The sequence below is a fragment of the Mastomys coucha genome, chromosome X (genome assembly GCF_008632895.1).
Source record: "Mastomys coucha isolate ucsf_1 chromosome X, UCSF_Mcou_1, whole genome shotgun sequence".
Classification (NCBI taxonomy): domain Eukaryota; kingdom Metazoa; phylum Chordata; class Mammalia; order Rodentia; family Muridae; genus Mastomys; species Mastomys coucha.
In genome coordinates this window covers 144,377,599-144,389,506 of record NC_045030.1, presented here as the reverse complement: position 1 = coordinate 144,389,506, position 11,908 = coordinate 144,377,599, and the positions used below count along the sequence as shown (strand labels likewise).

Below are 11,908 nucleotides of genomic sequence, written 5' to 3'. Positions count from 1 at the left end.
AGAGAGAGAGAGAGAAGTTATGGGTAGCTCCCTTTCTCAGAGGAGAAGGGAAGGGAAAAATGGGAGAGGAGCTGTGTGGGAGACTAGGCAGAGAAGGAGGGTTGATATTGGGATATAAAGTGAATAGCAAGGAGCGAATAATCAACCAATAATTGGCCCAACTTGAGATCCATCCCATGAGCAAGAAGCAATCCTTGATACTATTAATAATACTCTGTTATGCCTGCAGACAGGAGCCTAGCATAACTGTCCTCTGAGAGGCCCCATCCAACAGCTAACATAAACAGAGGCAGAGATCCACAACCAAACATTAGATGGAGCTCTGGGAGTCTTGTGGAAGAGTTTGGGTAAGGATTGGGGGAACTGAAGAGGATAGGGATTCCATAGGAAGATTGACAGTCAACTAACCTGGACCTCGAAGGCTCCCAGAGACTGAATCACCAACCAAAGAGCGAGCATGGGCCAGACCTAGCCTTCCCCTGACACAGATGTGCAGCTTGGTCTTCATGCAGTTTCTCCAACAACTGGAGTAGAGGCTTATCCTGAATTTGTTGCCTGGCTGTGGATCCCATTTCCCTAACTAAGCTGGCTTGTCTGATCTCATTGAGAGAGGATGTGCCTAGTTCTGCAGTGACTGATGTGCTGGTGTGTGTGTGTGTGTGTGTGTGTGTGTGTGTGTGTGTGTGTGTGTGTGAGAGAGAGAGAGAGAGAGAGAGAGAGAGAGAGAGAGAGAGAGAGAAGTTATGGGTAGCTCCTTTTCTCAGAGGAGAAGGGAAGGGGAAAATGGGAGAGGAGCTGTGTGGGGGACTAGGCAGAGAAGGGGGGTTGATATTGGGATATAAAGTGAATAAGTTAATTAATTTTAAAAAACCAAAATACCTTACAGCCAAAACTTATGAAGTATTTTTCTCAATTGAGGTTACCTCCTTTCAGGTAACTCAGCTTGTATCGAGTTGACATAAAACTAGCCAGCACATACACACTTTATGGCTTGCTTGTCCCAGCAAAGATATTCTGACTGCTTTACTAGATGTAGGCATTTTTCCCCAGTATGATATATAATACTTCTGCTCTACAGATGGGTACTGAAGATGGGGATACAGTCCTGTTGGTAGCCCTGATCTTTGTAGCTTACCCCTCCCGCTGTGAAGACTCCTTCCAATGTTTGGGCTGCAAGGAGGCAATTAGAGCCTCCATTAGAGAAGTGGTTTTCAAGCTGTAGGTCATGACTGCTTTGAGGGTCAAATGACCCATTCACAGGGCTCACACATCAGATATCTTGCATAGCAGATACTTACATTACCATTCAAAACAATACCAAACCTACAGTTACAGAGTAGCAACAAAAATAATTTTATGGTTGGGGGTCACCACAACACAAGGAACTGTATTAAAGGGTCGCAGCATTAAGAACGTTGAGAATAACTGGATTAGAGTCTCTGCCCTTTATGAGTGGGGTTGGGGTCAATAATCCTCTTGGCCACACTTACCTGGACTCAGGGGTGGGATTGATGACAAATGGCAGCCTTCCCTTTCCAGGGTAAAATAACAGCCCAAGAATAGGAGCTGGGAGAAGGAATCCCTGTCTTCTTGGCTATTCCTGCTTGAAATAGACCCACTTTAATACAGGTGAGGGGAAGGGCGTGATCTTGACTCAAAATTATAGACTCAAAATTGATACCCTGAGCAGATTTAGACTGTCTTTCTTTTTGAAAACTACATGTCTACTTCCATTAGAAAACTATTGTCTATATAAAATTCTGTTCCACTTCTGGTGTCTTTAATACCACTATTCAAATTTACGTATTTTAATTTTACTTAAGCAAAACAAGACTCTTTTATCTTGTTTGACAACTAATAATTTACATTATTAACAGCATTTAAGTGGGTTTAGCTATGCTTTTCACTGTGTCTCAAAGCAATAGCTTAACTTTCCTGCATGTTATTTCCCTCTACTTTTATGCATTTGAATAACTATGTAATAAGTCTCTTTCCCAACATTTAGCAACATAAATGTCTATGAATGTAATTTAGAGTATACCAGTAACTAGATTTATTGTCTCTATTTCATCCTCAACTATCCATGTTATATGGCATTTCAAAAATAACGTCAGATATTTTAGTCCAATGGACACTTACCAGCCTCCAATTTAAAATTCAGATGTATTAAAAACAAAATGAAAATGCTAGCGGAAACAGTAAGCAACACTGGGCCCAGTTACAGAGAGTTCCTTGCACTGGTCCATGCTTCAGTCAACACAGCTTCCACTGGGCAAAGCTACAACCTGAAAGGCAGCGGTAGCAGGCAAAGCATTTCTAAAGTACGTTTGTAGGTTTCACCAATAGGACCAAGGTCATTTATGCCAGGTCATTGTGTCACATTAGTGAAGCCACAGTCTAAAGCTTTCACAGTATTCCACATGTCTATAAGTTTGCTTGGTTTCTTCTATTGTCCTTCTTCTATCCCCGCAAACCCCTAGCAGAAAGTGTTCACTTCAGTTGTGCTATTCCCAAGCATACTAACACAGCTTGACTGTTGGAATAAACGGCTATTGGGGCCTTTTATGGTGTTAATCAGTTTTCTAATCAGGTGAAAAGCCACTAAGCCATTGCTTTTACAAGTCCCTCCAAGAGAAGAAATTCCCAAGCTAGCCACTAAAACTTTCCTTTAGTAGATTTTATTTTACAAAAAAGTTTAAAATGTTCTGAATTTATAGAGTGTATGCATGCATGTGGTGGTGGGGGGCATATGTGTGTTCCACAGCGCATGTGTAGAAGTCAGAGAATGTCAGCTTATGGGAGTCAGCTCTTTCTTTCTACCATATGGGTCTGGAGTTAAAAGGGGTTATCAGGCTCTCGGGCAGATGCCTTTCTGTGCTGAGCCTTCTAGCTGGCCCTAGTAGATTTTATGTTTTCCTATCTGTGATATGTCATTAGGAAATACAGATTTAATTATCTTGTATTTTGCACATATGTCTGGGTACCACACACGTGCTTACAGCCTATGGAGGTTAGAAGAGGGTGTTAGATTCCCTGGAACTGGAGTTATATATGGCTATAAGCCAACATGTGCACTCTGAGCAACTGTTTAGATTTGGGTAAAATTTTGATAGAATAGAGATGCACACCTCTCTATATCCATCCAACCCGGCTACATTCTACCTCAAAAGTCAGGGTTTTTCAGTATGCCTCCCTCTTCAGTGATGACTATTATATATACAAAAGTATACCTTTGAGTTAGATCAGTCTTTCCTAAAAGGCTATTTTTCTAGCACTGCTAAAAACTTTATGAACATATATTTTACTATATTTCCATGGGAGGCATCTTTTAACTATAATTAGATGAAGTAATTGAGAAAGATTGGTTCCTGGTATTCAACTAGGCTAGAGTTCAATGTTTACATGCTGAGTTCACTTGATACTGGGAAGCAATGTCATGTTTAAGCTTATCCTTCACCTAAAGTTAATTTTTAAAAAATTTCAATCACTTTTTATATTAATTGTTGCAAGTACATCTATGATTTTGAAAAGTGTGTGTGTGTGTGTGTGTGTGTGTGCTCATTCACGTGCATGCCTCTGCATGTGTGCCCAGAGAACAACTTGCTGGGGTTAATTCTCACCTTCCACCAGGTGCGTTCCTTGGGTCACATCGGGTTATAGAGGGGATAAAGCACTTTTATCCACTGAGCCATCTCACTGGCCCAAAACTGTACTAAAAATCTTTTCTTTTCTTTTCTTTCTTTCTTTCTTTTTTTTTCTTTCTTTCTTTCTTTCTTTTTTTTTTTTGGTTTCTCGAGACAGGGTTTTTCTCTGTAGTTATTTTCTTTAAAAACAGGAAGTGATAGTCAGAAAAATGAAGATTTGAACTCTAAATACTGTGTCTTCCTATATCACTACTGTAAGGCGCTGCTCTATAAGCTTGTTTCCTCATTTATGCTATCTGGCACTATTATTATAAGGGTTAGAAATATCAACCACAAGGCACATGGTAAAAAACAGAGTAGTACCTGCTCATGATGATTCAATAAACATTGAAGTACTGATTGATAATAAACAATTTTACCTTCAGATACTGTCTCTTAATCTTTACTGTCTTTTGAATCTTTAAGAAATGTAATCTTTTTTCTTTGAGTTTGTGGCAGTGTGCTAGCATTTGTCATTGCCATTAGTAGGCCTGTCAAAGTATCTGTCTTGCTTACTGTGATAATTAACCTCAATTGTCAACTTTATGAGATCTACAATCACCATACAGATGGGATTGTCTTAATTAGGTTAACTGAGGTAGGAATTTACCACCCACTGTGGGTGTCATCACTCCCTGAGTTGTAATCCTGCAGTGTATAAAAAGGAGAAAGCTAGCTAAGCGCCAGCCTTATGTTGCTTTTTCTAGTCCATGTGCACAGCATGACTAACTGCTTCTAGATTCTGCTGCTTTAAATTCCCTGCCATGATGGACTGCATGCTTGAACTGAAATTCAAAATGAGCTCTTTCATCCTTAACTTGCTTTTACCAGAGTATTTGAACATAAACAAATTAGAAAAGAAATTACATGTAGTACGTGGTAAATATTATTACCAAAGAATACTTGGTAAATATTAATACTATTTGGTGCATCGTGATCTATGATACACTAGGAAATCAGATGACTAAATTATTGGAAATGTGTAAATTCGATCAATAGGAGGAGAGGACCTCAGCCCTGTGAAGGTTCTGTGCCCCAGTGTACGGGAATGCCAGGGCCAATAAGTGGGAGAGGGTGGGGTGGCAGGCATGGGGAGGGGGGAGGCAACAGGGGTTTGTTCTTGTTGTTTTTGTTTGTTTCTTTGTTTGTTTTTTTGGAGGGGAAACTGGGAAAGGAGAAATCTACATGTAAATAAAGAAAATATCTAAAAAAAATTAAAATGAAAATCCATTAATAAAAAAAAAGAATAAACAGGTTGAACAGGATCCTGAGAGTTTCTCTTGAGGACATTCACGGGCCTTATTAAAATAATACAGTATTTGTCTTAGATACTATAGCTCCTGGACACATTCTACACAAACAAGACAACCAAGTGAATAGGAAAGTATGCTATTACTAAAGAATTGAGAACAAAGATTAAAATGGGGGTAGTTCCAAAGACAAAGGCACTTTGACATCAAACCTCACAAACCTGAGTTCCATCCCCAGGACCCATGTGATGAAAGGAGAGACTCAACTTCCACAAGTTGTCCTGACCTCTGTATGTGAGTTATGACAAATGCATACCCCATACACATACATATACATATATAATAAAATAAATGTAATTAAAGTAAACATAATCCCCAATTTCAGAGTTAATATAGGACAAGTTTTTAAATGATATATTTTTATTTTATGTGCATTAGTGTTTTACCTGCATGTATGTCTGTGTGAGGGTGTCAGGTTTCCTGGAAATGGAATTACAGACAGTTGTGAACTGTTATGTTGATGCTGGGAATTGAACCCAGGACCTCTGGAAACGCAGCCAGTGCTCTTAACTGCGCAGCCATCTCTCATTTGTGGCCCAGGAATATGTTAGTGATGAGATAGATAAAAATCTATATCTATTATTCATTTGGGGGAAAATCTCATGGGTCATCAATCTGATTGTCAAGATAGTTAGATAACCAATACATTATATTGAGCATGTATTATGTAGGAGGGACCTTGCATGCATTATTTAAATGCTCAAATAGCTCTGTGAAGAATTATGCCACTTACAGTGAACAAAACAAATGTTCAGAAAAGCTAAAGTGAGTTACCAAGATAAAAAGGGCCAAAGCAAAAATCTAAAATGAGGATGAGTGTGGTAGTCTATAACTGTCATCCCAATACTCAGGATTATCCTCAACCCGAGATGAAGGCTAACCTGGTTACATAGTAAAATTCTGTACCAAAAACCAATGCAAGGCCAGCAGGATTGCTCAGCCTGTAAAGGTGCTTGCTGTGCAACCCTGGCAACGTTAGTTCAATACTAGAATACATACAAAGGTGGAAGAAGAGAACCAACTCTGTAAAGTTGTTCTCTGAATTCTACATGCACATTGTAGCATGTGCATCTCCTCACCCACATCATGTACACACATGTATGATGATAATAAAAACACAACTCAAACTAAGATCTTCCCAGTTTCAAACTTCAGTTTTCTATAACATACAGAACTAGAATCTGAACTACCCACTATAAAAAAAAAATACTCTCAGTGCATCAGCAAACAAACAATCAGAAAGCATAAAAGGGAAATACCATCCCTAATTACAGTAACATATCAAGCACTTAGGAATTAAATTATAGATAGGTATCTGTAGAAAAAATTAATCTATGAAGGCATGAAGAAAGAGACCTAATCAATGGGAGAGGTAAACTATGGTCTTTGGATACAAAGACATAACATTATAAAGATGCCAATGCCCCTAAATTAATCAACTCAATGTCAAATTAAACTGCAATGATATTGTTGTAGAAATTAAACTAATTGCATATTATATATTTTAAGAGTTCATGAAATGTTAAAATGGTATAATTTTGAAACAACATGCAGAATAATTTGCCCTGTCTAATATTAAAGAAAAATTTGAGCCCTTAATAATTAGCTAATGGAACAAAACAGAATCAATGAATGGAGTGTGTGTGTGTTTGTGCTGCATGTGCACATGTGTACAGAGGAAGGTGGTTATGATAGGTCAACAAATCAGAGGGAAAGAAATTATTTAATATATGCAAGTGGGGATCTAGCTCAGTATATGGGGAAAAGAAAGTTAAGACCCTTTCCTTCTGCATATCCAAGATAAATATATACTATATTAAAAATCTTACCTGAAAAGTGTTACAGAAAAATATCTTTATGATCCAGGGACATGGAGAATTTATTAAATAATTTATCAAACCAAGTTACTGGATTTGACAAACCAAAATATGTGCTTCTCAGTAAGGAGAAATGTTTATTGATATCTACAGTTCTCTTATGATACATAGAAACTAGAGAGAGATAGGTGAATAGTTTATGGATAAATTTTCTACATTAATAGTAGACTACAGGTAGTGTTCATATTGATGTATATCATATTATTCTAACTTTTCTTCATGTAGAAGATTATAATAATGAAAGATTTTGAAAAATAGTAATTCTGTCAGATAAAAGGGCATTGCACATAAAATTTAAACAAACTGTCACAGACCAGAAATACACATGCACAAGAATACAAATATACAAAAATTTCCATAAACTATTAATCTGTCTATCTCTAGTTATGCATCTCACAAAGAACTTGTGCAATCGGTAAGTAAAAGAGACATAGTCTAATAGAGAGTTTTCAGAATAAATAGATTAACAAGAAATCTCAAGAGGGTGCTGGAGAGATGGCTCAGCAGTTAAGAGCACTTATTCTTGCAGGAGACTCAGGTTCAATTCCCAGCATCCATTATCAGGTGGCTCACAACCATCTATAATTCCAATTCCAGGGGATACTCTGATACTCTCTGGCTTCCATGAGCACCTTCCCACACATGGTGAATATACAAACATTCAGGCAGACATACATATACATAAAAAAAAATGCTAGAACTTTAAATTTTAAAAGTTTGTTGTTTGAGACAGCATCTCTCTATGTAACTGTGACTATCCTGGAGTCTATATAGACTAGGCTAGCTTCAAACTTAGAGATCCACCTGTTTCTACCTTCCTAGTACTGGGACTAAAAGTGTGTGCCACCACAACTGGCATATTAAAAAGTTAGTATAAGGGGTTGAAGTGATGGCTCAGCAGTTAAGAGAGCATTGGCTGCTCTTCTAGAGAACCCAGTTTCAACTCCCAGCACTGATATGGTGTCTCAGAACCATCTGCTTTCTTGTGGCCTTTGAAGGCACCAGGCATGCTCATGGTACACAGAATATATGCAGTCAAAATACTCGTAGACATCAAATTAATTAATTAATTAAAAAACTTGAAAGTTAAAAAAACCTCAAGTTGCTAATAAGCACAAAAACAGAAAAACAGGACTGTTCCAGGTTAGAGCAACTTCTTTGCACATAATCTTCAGCACTGAAAGTGGGGACAAAAAAAGCAAGGCCATCATCCTCAGTAGTTAAAGAAAAGCCTATGTCAAGATAGTGTATAAAATCTACTGGACTTTGACTGTATGGCAATTATACTGGAAATATGAAGAAATAGCAAAATCTAAGTGTTATTCTAGGTATATAAATTAGTAAGGTTATAATCTATTATAATTTGGCAATATTTATTAAAACATTTTATAGGTATATTTTATAGCAGTGGTTCTCAACTTATGTGTTGTATGTGACCCCTTTGGCAAATATCTGTCTCCAAAAATGTTTACATTATTATTCATAGCACACTGTGATTCACAGCAGTAGCAGTTATGAAATAGCAATAAAAATAATTTTATGGGTGGGTGTCATTGCAACCTGAGGAACTTCAACCTGAGAAACTCTATTAAAGGGTTGTAGAGTTAGGAATGTTGAGAACCACTGTTTTATTGGAACCAGAAGTTCTATTCCTGGGTATTTACTACAGATACATTGACAAAGCAATACTAAATAAACATTTCAAATATTTATTTCAAATATTTTCATTTGAAAATATTTTCTGGAAACTGTACAGATATCTCAGTAGTTTGATTTATAGCGCCCACATGGAGGCTCACAAGCATCTCTAATGCCAGTTTTGGAGAATCTGACAGCCTCTTCTGACCTTTGTGAACACTGCATGCACGTGGTACACAGACATACATGCAACCAAATACCTATATACACAAAATCAATAAGCATAGTTTTAAAAAAAAAAAAAAGCATTTTTGAACCCACTGAGTGAAATCCCAAAGAACTGCGAAGAAGTATCCATCAATTAATCAGTAAAATACTGTGATAATAGTATAATAGTTGAAATATAACCCAACAATCAAGAACATATATGAATGTGGGTAGATTAAAAAGAGCTGAATGGATGTAAGCATCTATGCCTACAGTCCAATCCACTAGGGATGCTGAGTAGAGAGGATGGTTTGAGCACAGAATTTCAGACAAGCTTAGTAACATAGCAAGAGTCCATTTGTCCTGGTTAGCTTTATGTCTACTTGATACAAGCTAGAGTTATCTGAAAGGAAGGAGCCTCAGTCAAGGAAATGCCTCCATAAGATCCAGCTGTGGGGCATTTTCTCAATTAGTGGTCAATGGGGAATGCCCAACCCATTTGAGTGGTGTCATCCCTGGGCTGGTAGTCCTGGGTTGTATAAGAAAGCAGACTGAGAAAGCCATGGGGAGCTAGCCAGTAAGCAGCCCCTCCATGGCCTCTCCATCAGCTCCTGCCTCCAGGTTCCTGCCTTGTTTGAGTTACTGTCCTGACTCCCTTTGATGATGAACACTGATATGGAAGTGTAAGATGAATAAACCATTTCCTCCTCCACTTGCTTTGGTCATGGTGTTTCATCACAGCAACAGTGCATCAATGCATGTCCTAATGAAGACATGGGATCATAAACTGGGACTATCCATATAACAATCATTCCTAAGACAACATTATGATAAATAAGATCAAATAAATTAAAATTCAAAGAAAGAAAGAAAGAAAGAAAGAAAGAAAGAAAGAAAGAAGAAAAGGTAAGCAACAGAAAGATATGTAAAGTAACCTAAGGTCAGAAAGAGAGACACCACATGCTGTCTCTAATATCCTATCCTAGCTGGTAATTTTTGTATACATGTATTTAGGTGGAAGTGAATGTGTGTACAGTCAAGATACCAGAAATGGGCCCATGAAGGGAGAAAAAGAGGCTTTAAGAGGAAGAGGATAGCAGAACACATGTGAAATGAAAATGGAAAAGTGGATATGGGAGGGGGTAACTAGGAAGGAGGAGCAGAGAGATGCAGGAGAGGAGAGGTGAGGGAGAGAATCAACCAAAACAAAGGATGCATAAAAAGAGGAGGAATCTCGATAATAGGTGAGCTAATCAAATAATAATAATAATAAAACAATGAATGAGGACTGCTGGCAACAAAATGTAAAGTAAGATCAAACAAATCAGGGCCAGAGAGACGTTTAAGTGTTTAGCAGGACCTAGGGTTTGATTCTCAGCACCCACATGGGGGCTCACAAATATCTGTCACTCAGGGTCCAGGGGATACAAAGCCTCTTTGGCCTCTTGGGGAACTGCATGCACATGGTGCACAAACATACTTGCAGGCAATCACTCATCCACATAAAAATAAATGGCTAAAAAATTTTTAAATAAAAAATTGAATTCATGTATGTCCAAATGATGACATGGGATGACAAACTGGGACTATCCATATAACAATCATTCCTAATGTTTCTGAAGGCTAAGGCTAAGTCAAGCATAAACCAAAAATCTTTTCACCTTGAAATGCTACAAGAAAACACCTAAGGAAGATGTCAAAAAGTAAAGCAGGAGAGTCTGTTGTACAGCTTACCGGAGTACACAGCACATGAGCAGCAGGTGGGTGGGGACATTAGCTGGATTGAGCATACTGGGCGTGTCTGACTTCATACAGGCCAGGAAAGCCCGCATCCTCCTGTTCTTGTCCTCAACTGCTTTGCCTAACCAGAGCTTCTTGAGGTTTGGGCAAGTCCATTCCCGAAAAGTGAGTGCAGATACCAGCTCGGGGGTCTGAGGTGACTTCCCTTTATATGCAGACCACTCTTTAAGGATCACAGAAGGAACTGAAACACAGAAAATCAGGAGAAATGGGCACCAGAAAAGCTGAACATTACTGTAACTGCCTACAACTGACAATCTATTGTACTTCAATATCTTTTGATTTTGGTCACTGTAATTGTTATTGTTACCACTAGTAAATCCCAGGAGCTGCAAGCATTTAGTAGGCCGTTCATACCTAATTATCACATTGCTTCTCAGAAAGATCCACAAAAGGGAACAGTCATGACAAAATTTTTGTAGAACACAGTGCTTACTTTGCAAAAGAAAAAGTCAAGATCCCATCCCACATAGTTTTGAAAATACCTTGAAACTTATTAAGTAGCTATACCATACTAGACAAAGAAAGACATCCAAGGAAGAATTATGTGAATACTTGGTTTTATAATAGATTGTAGGATATTTCCAAAGATTTTCGAGTTCTTAAACAAAACATTCCAAATCTTTGCAATTTTGGAAGTCTGGCACATGTTGGGGGCCAGCTGAGGTAACAGAGACTGTCTCCAAAACCCAAAACCCCAAGTCCTTCTAATTCAACATCAATTAGATTTACAAAGGTAGAAACCGAGTAGACAATCGCAGCATCCAGCACACCTCGGATTCCTAATTTTTGGTCTGTTATGTGAGATGTGTGGTCTCCACTCAATCCTCCAGTTGAGGTATTTCCTCTCATTTTCCATTTTTTTTTTTGGAGAGATTTTTATCATGAATATATGTTAAATTATGCCCAATGCTTCTTCCTATATCTATTGATAAAACCATATGATTCTTTTCTTTACCTTATTTAGAGGTTAATTTTAAATAAAAAATTTAAATATTGTATTAACCTTGCCACAACAGAATAAACCCGACTTAGCAAAACAAACAAAAAACACTACTTGCTTTGGTTTTGTTTGAAAATTTAAATCTCAGTGTATGTATATATATTGTGTTGTTAAATTCTACTAATATTTTTGTTTCTTTTTTTCTTTTTCTTTTTTCTTTTCTTTTCTTTTTTAACTTTTACTGCATTATGATGAGAAAAGTTACATGATTTCAATTTGTCTGAATTTGTTAACATTTAAAAACATATTTGAAGTAAATAGAATTAAATCACATTCTTGTTTCCCTTTTGCACCCCAACTCCTCCCAGAGACCCCCTCTTTGATACCTACAATATCTTTTTTTGTCATATTCCTTAAAATTTATAAAATATTTTAACAATAAAAATGAGT

The 11,908-nt window shown here is 37.5% G+C and overlaps 1 protein-coding gene across 1 annotated transcript in view; it reads right to left on the bottom strand.

Moving 5' to 3' along the window:
• Positions 1 to 11,908, bottom strand: part of Fam120c (family with sequence similarity 120C) — a 119,281-nt gene that overhangs the window by 24,763 nt on the left and 82,610 nt on the right. The window contains 1 exon segment of the mRNA XM_031380844.1: positions 10,450 to 10,699. Within this exon segment, the coding sequence (XP_031236704.1) occupies positions 10,450 to 10,699 (250 nt within the window).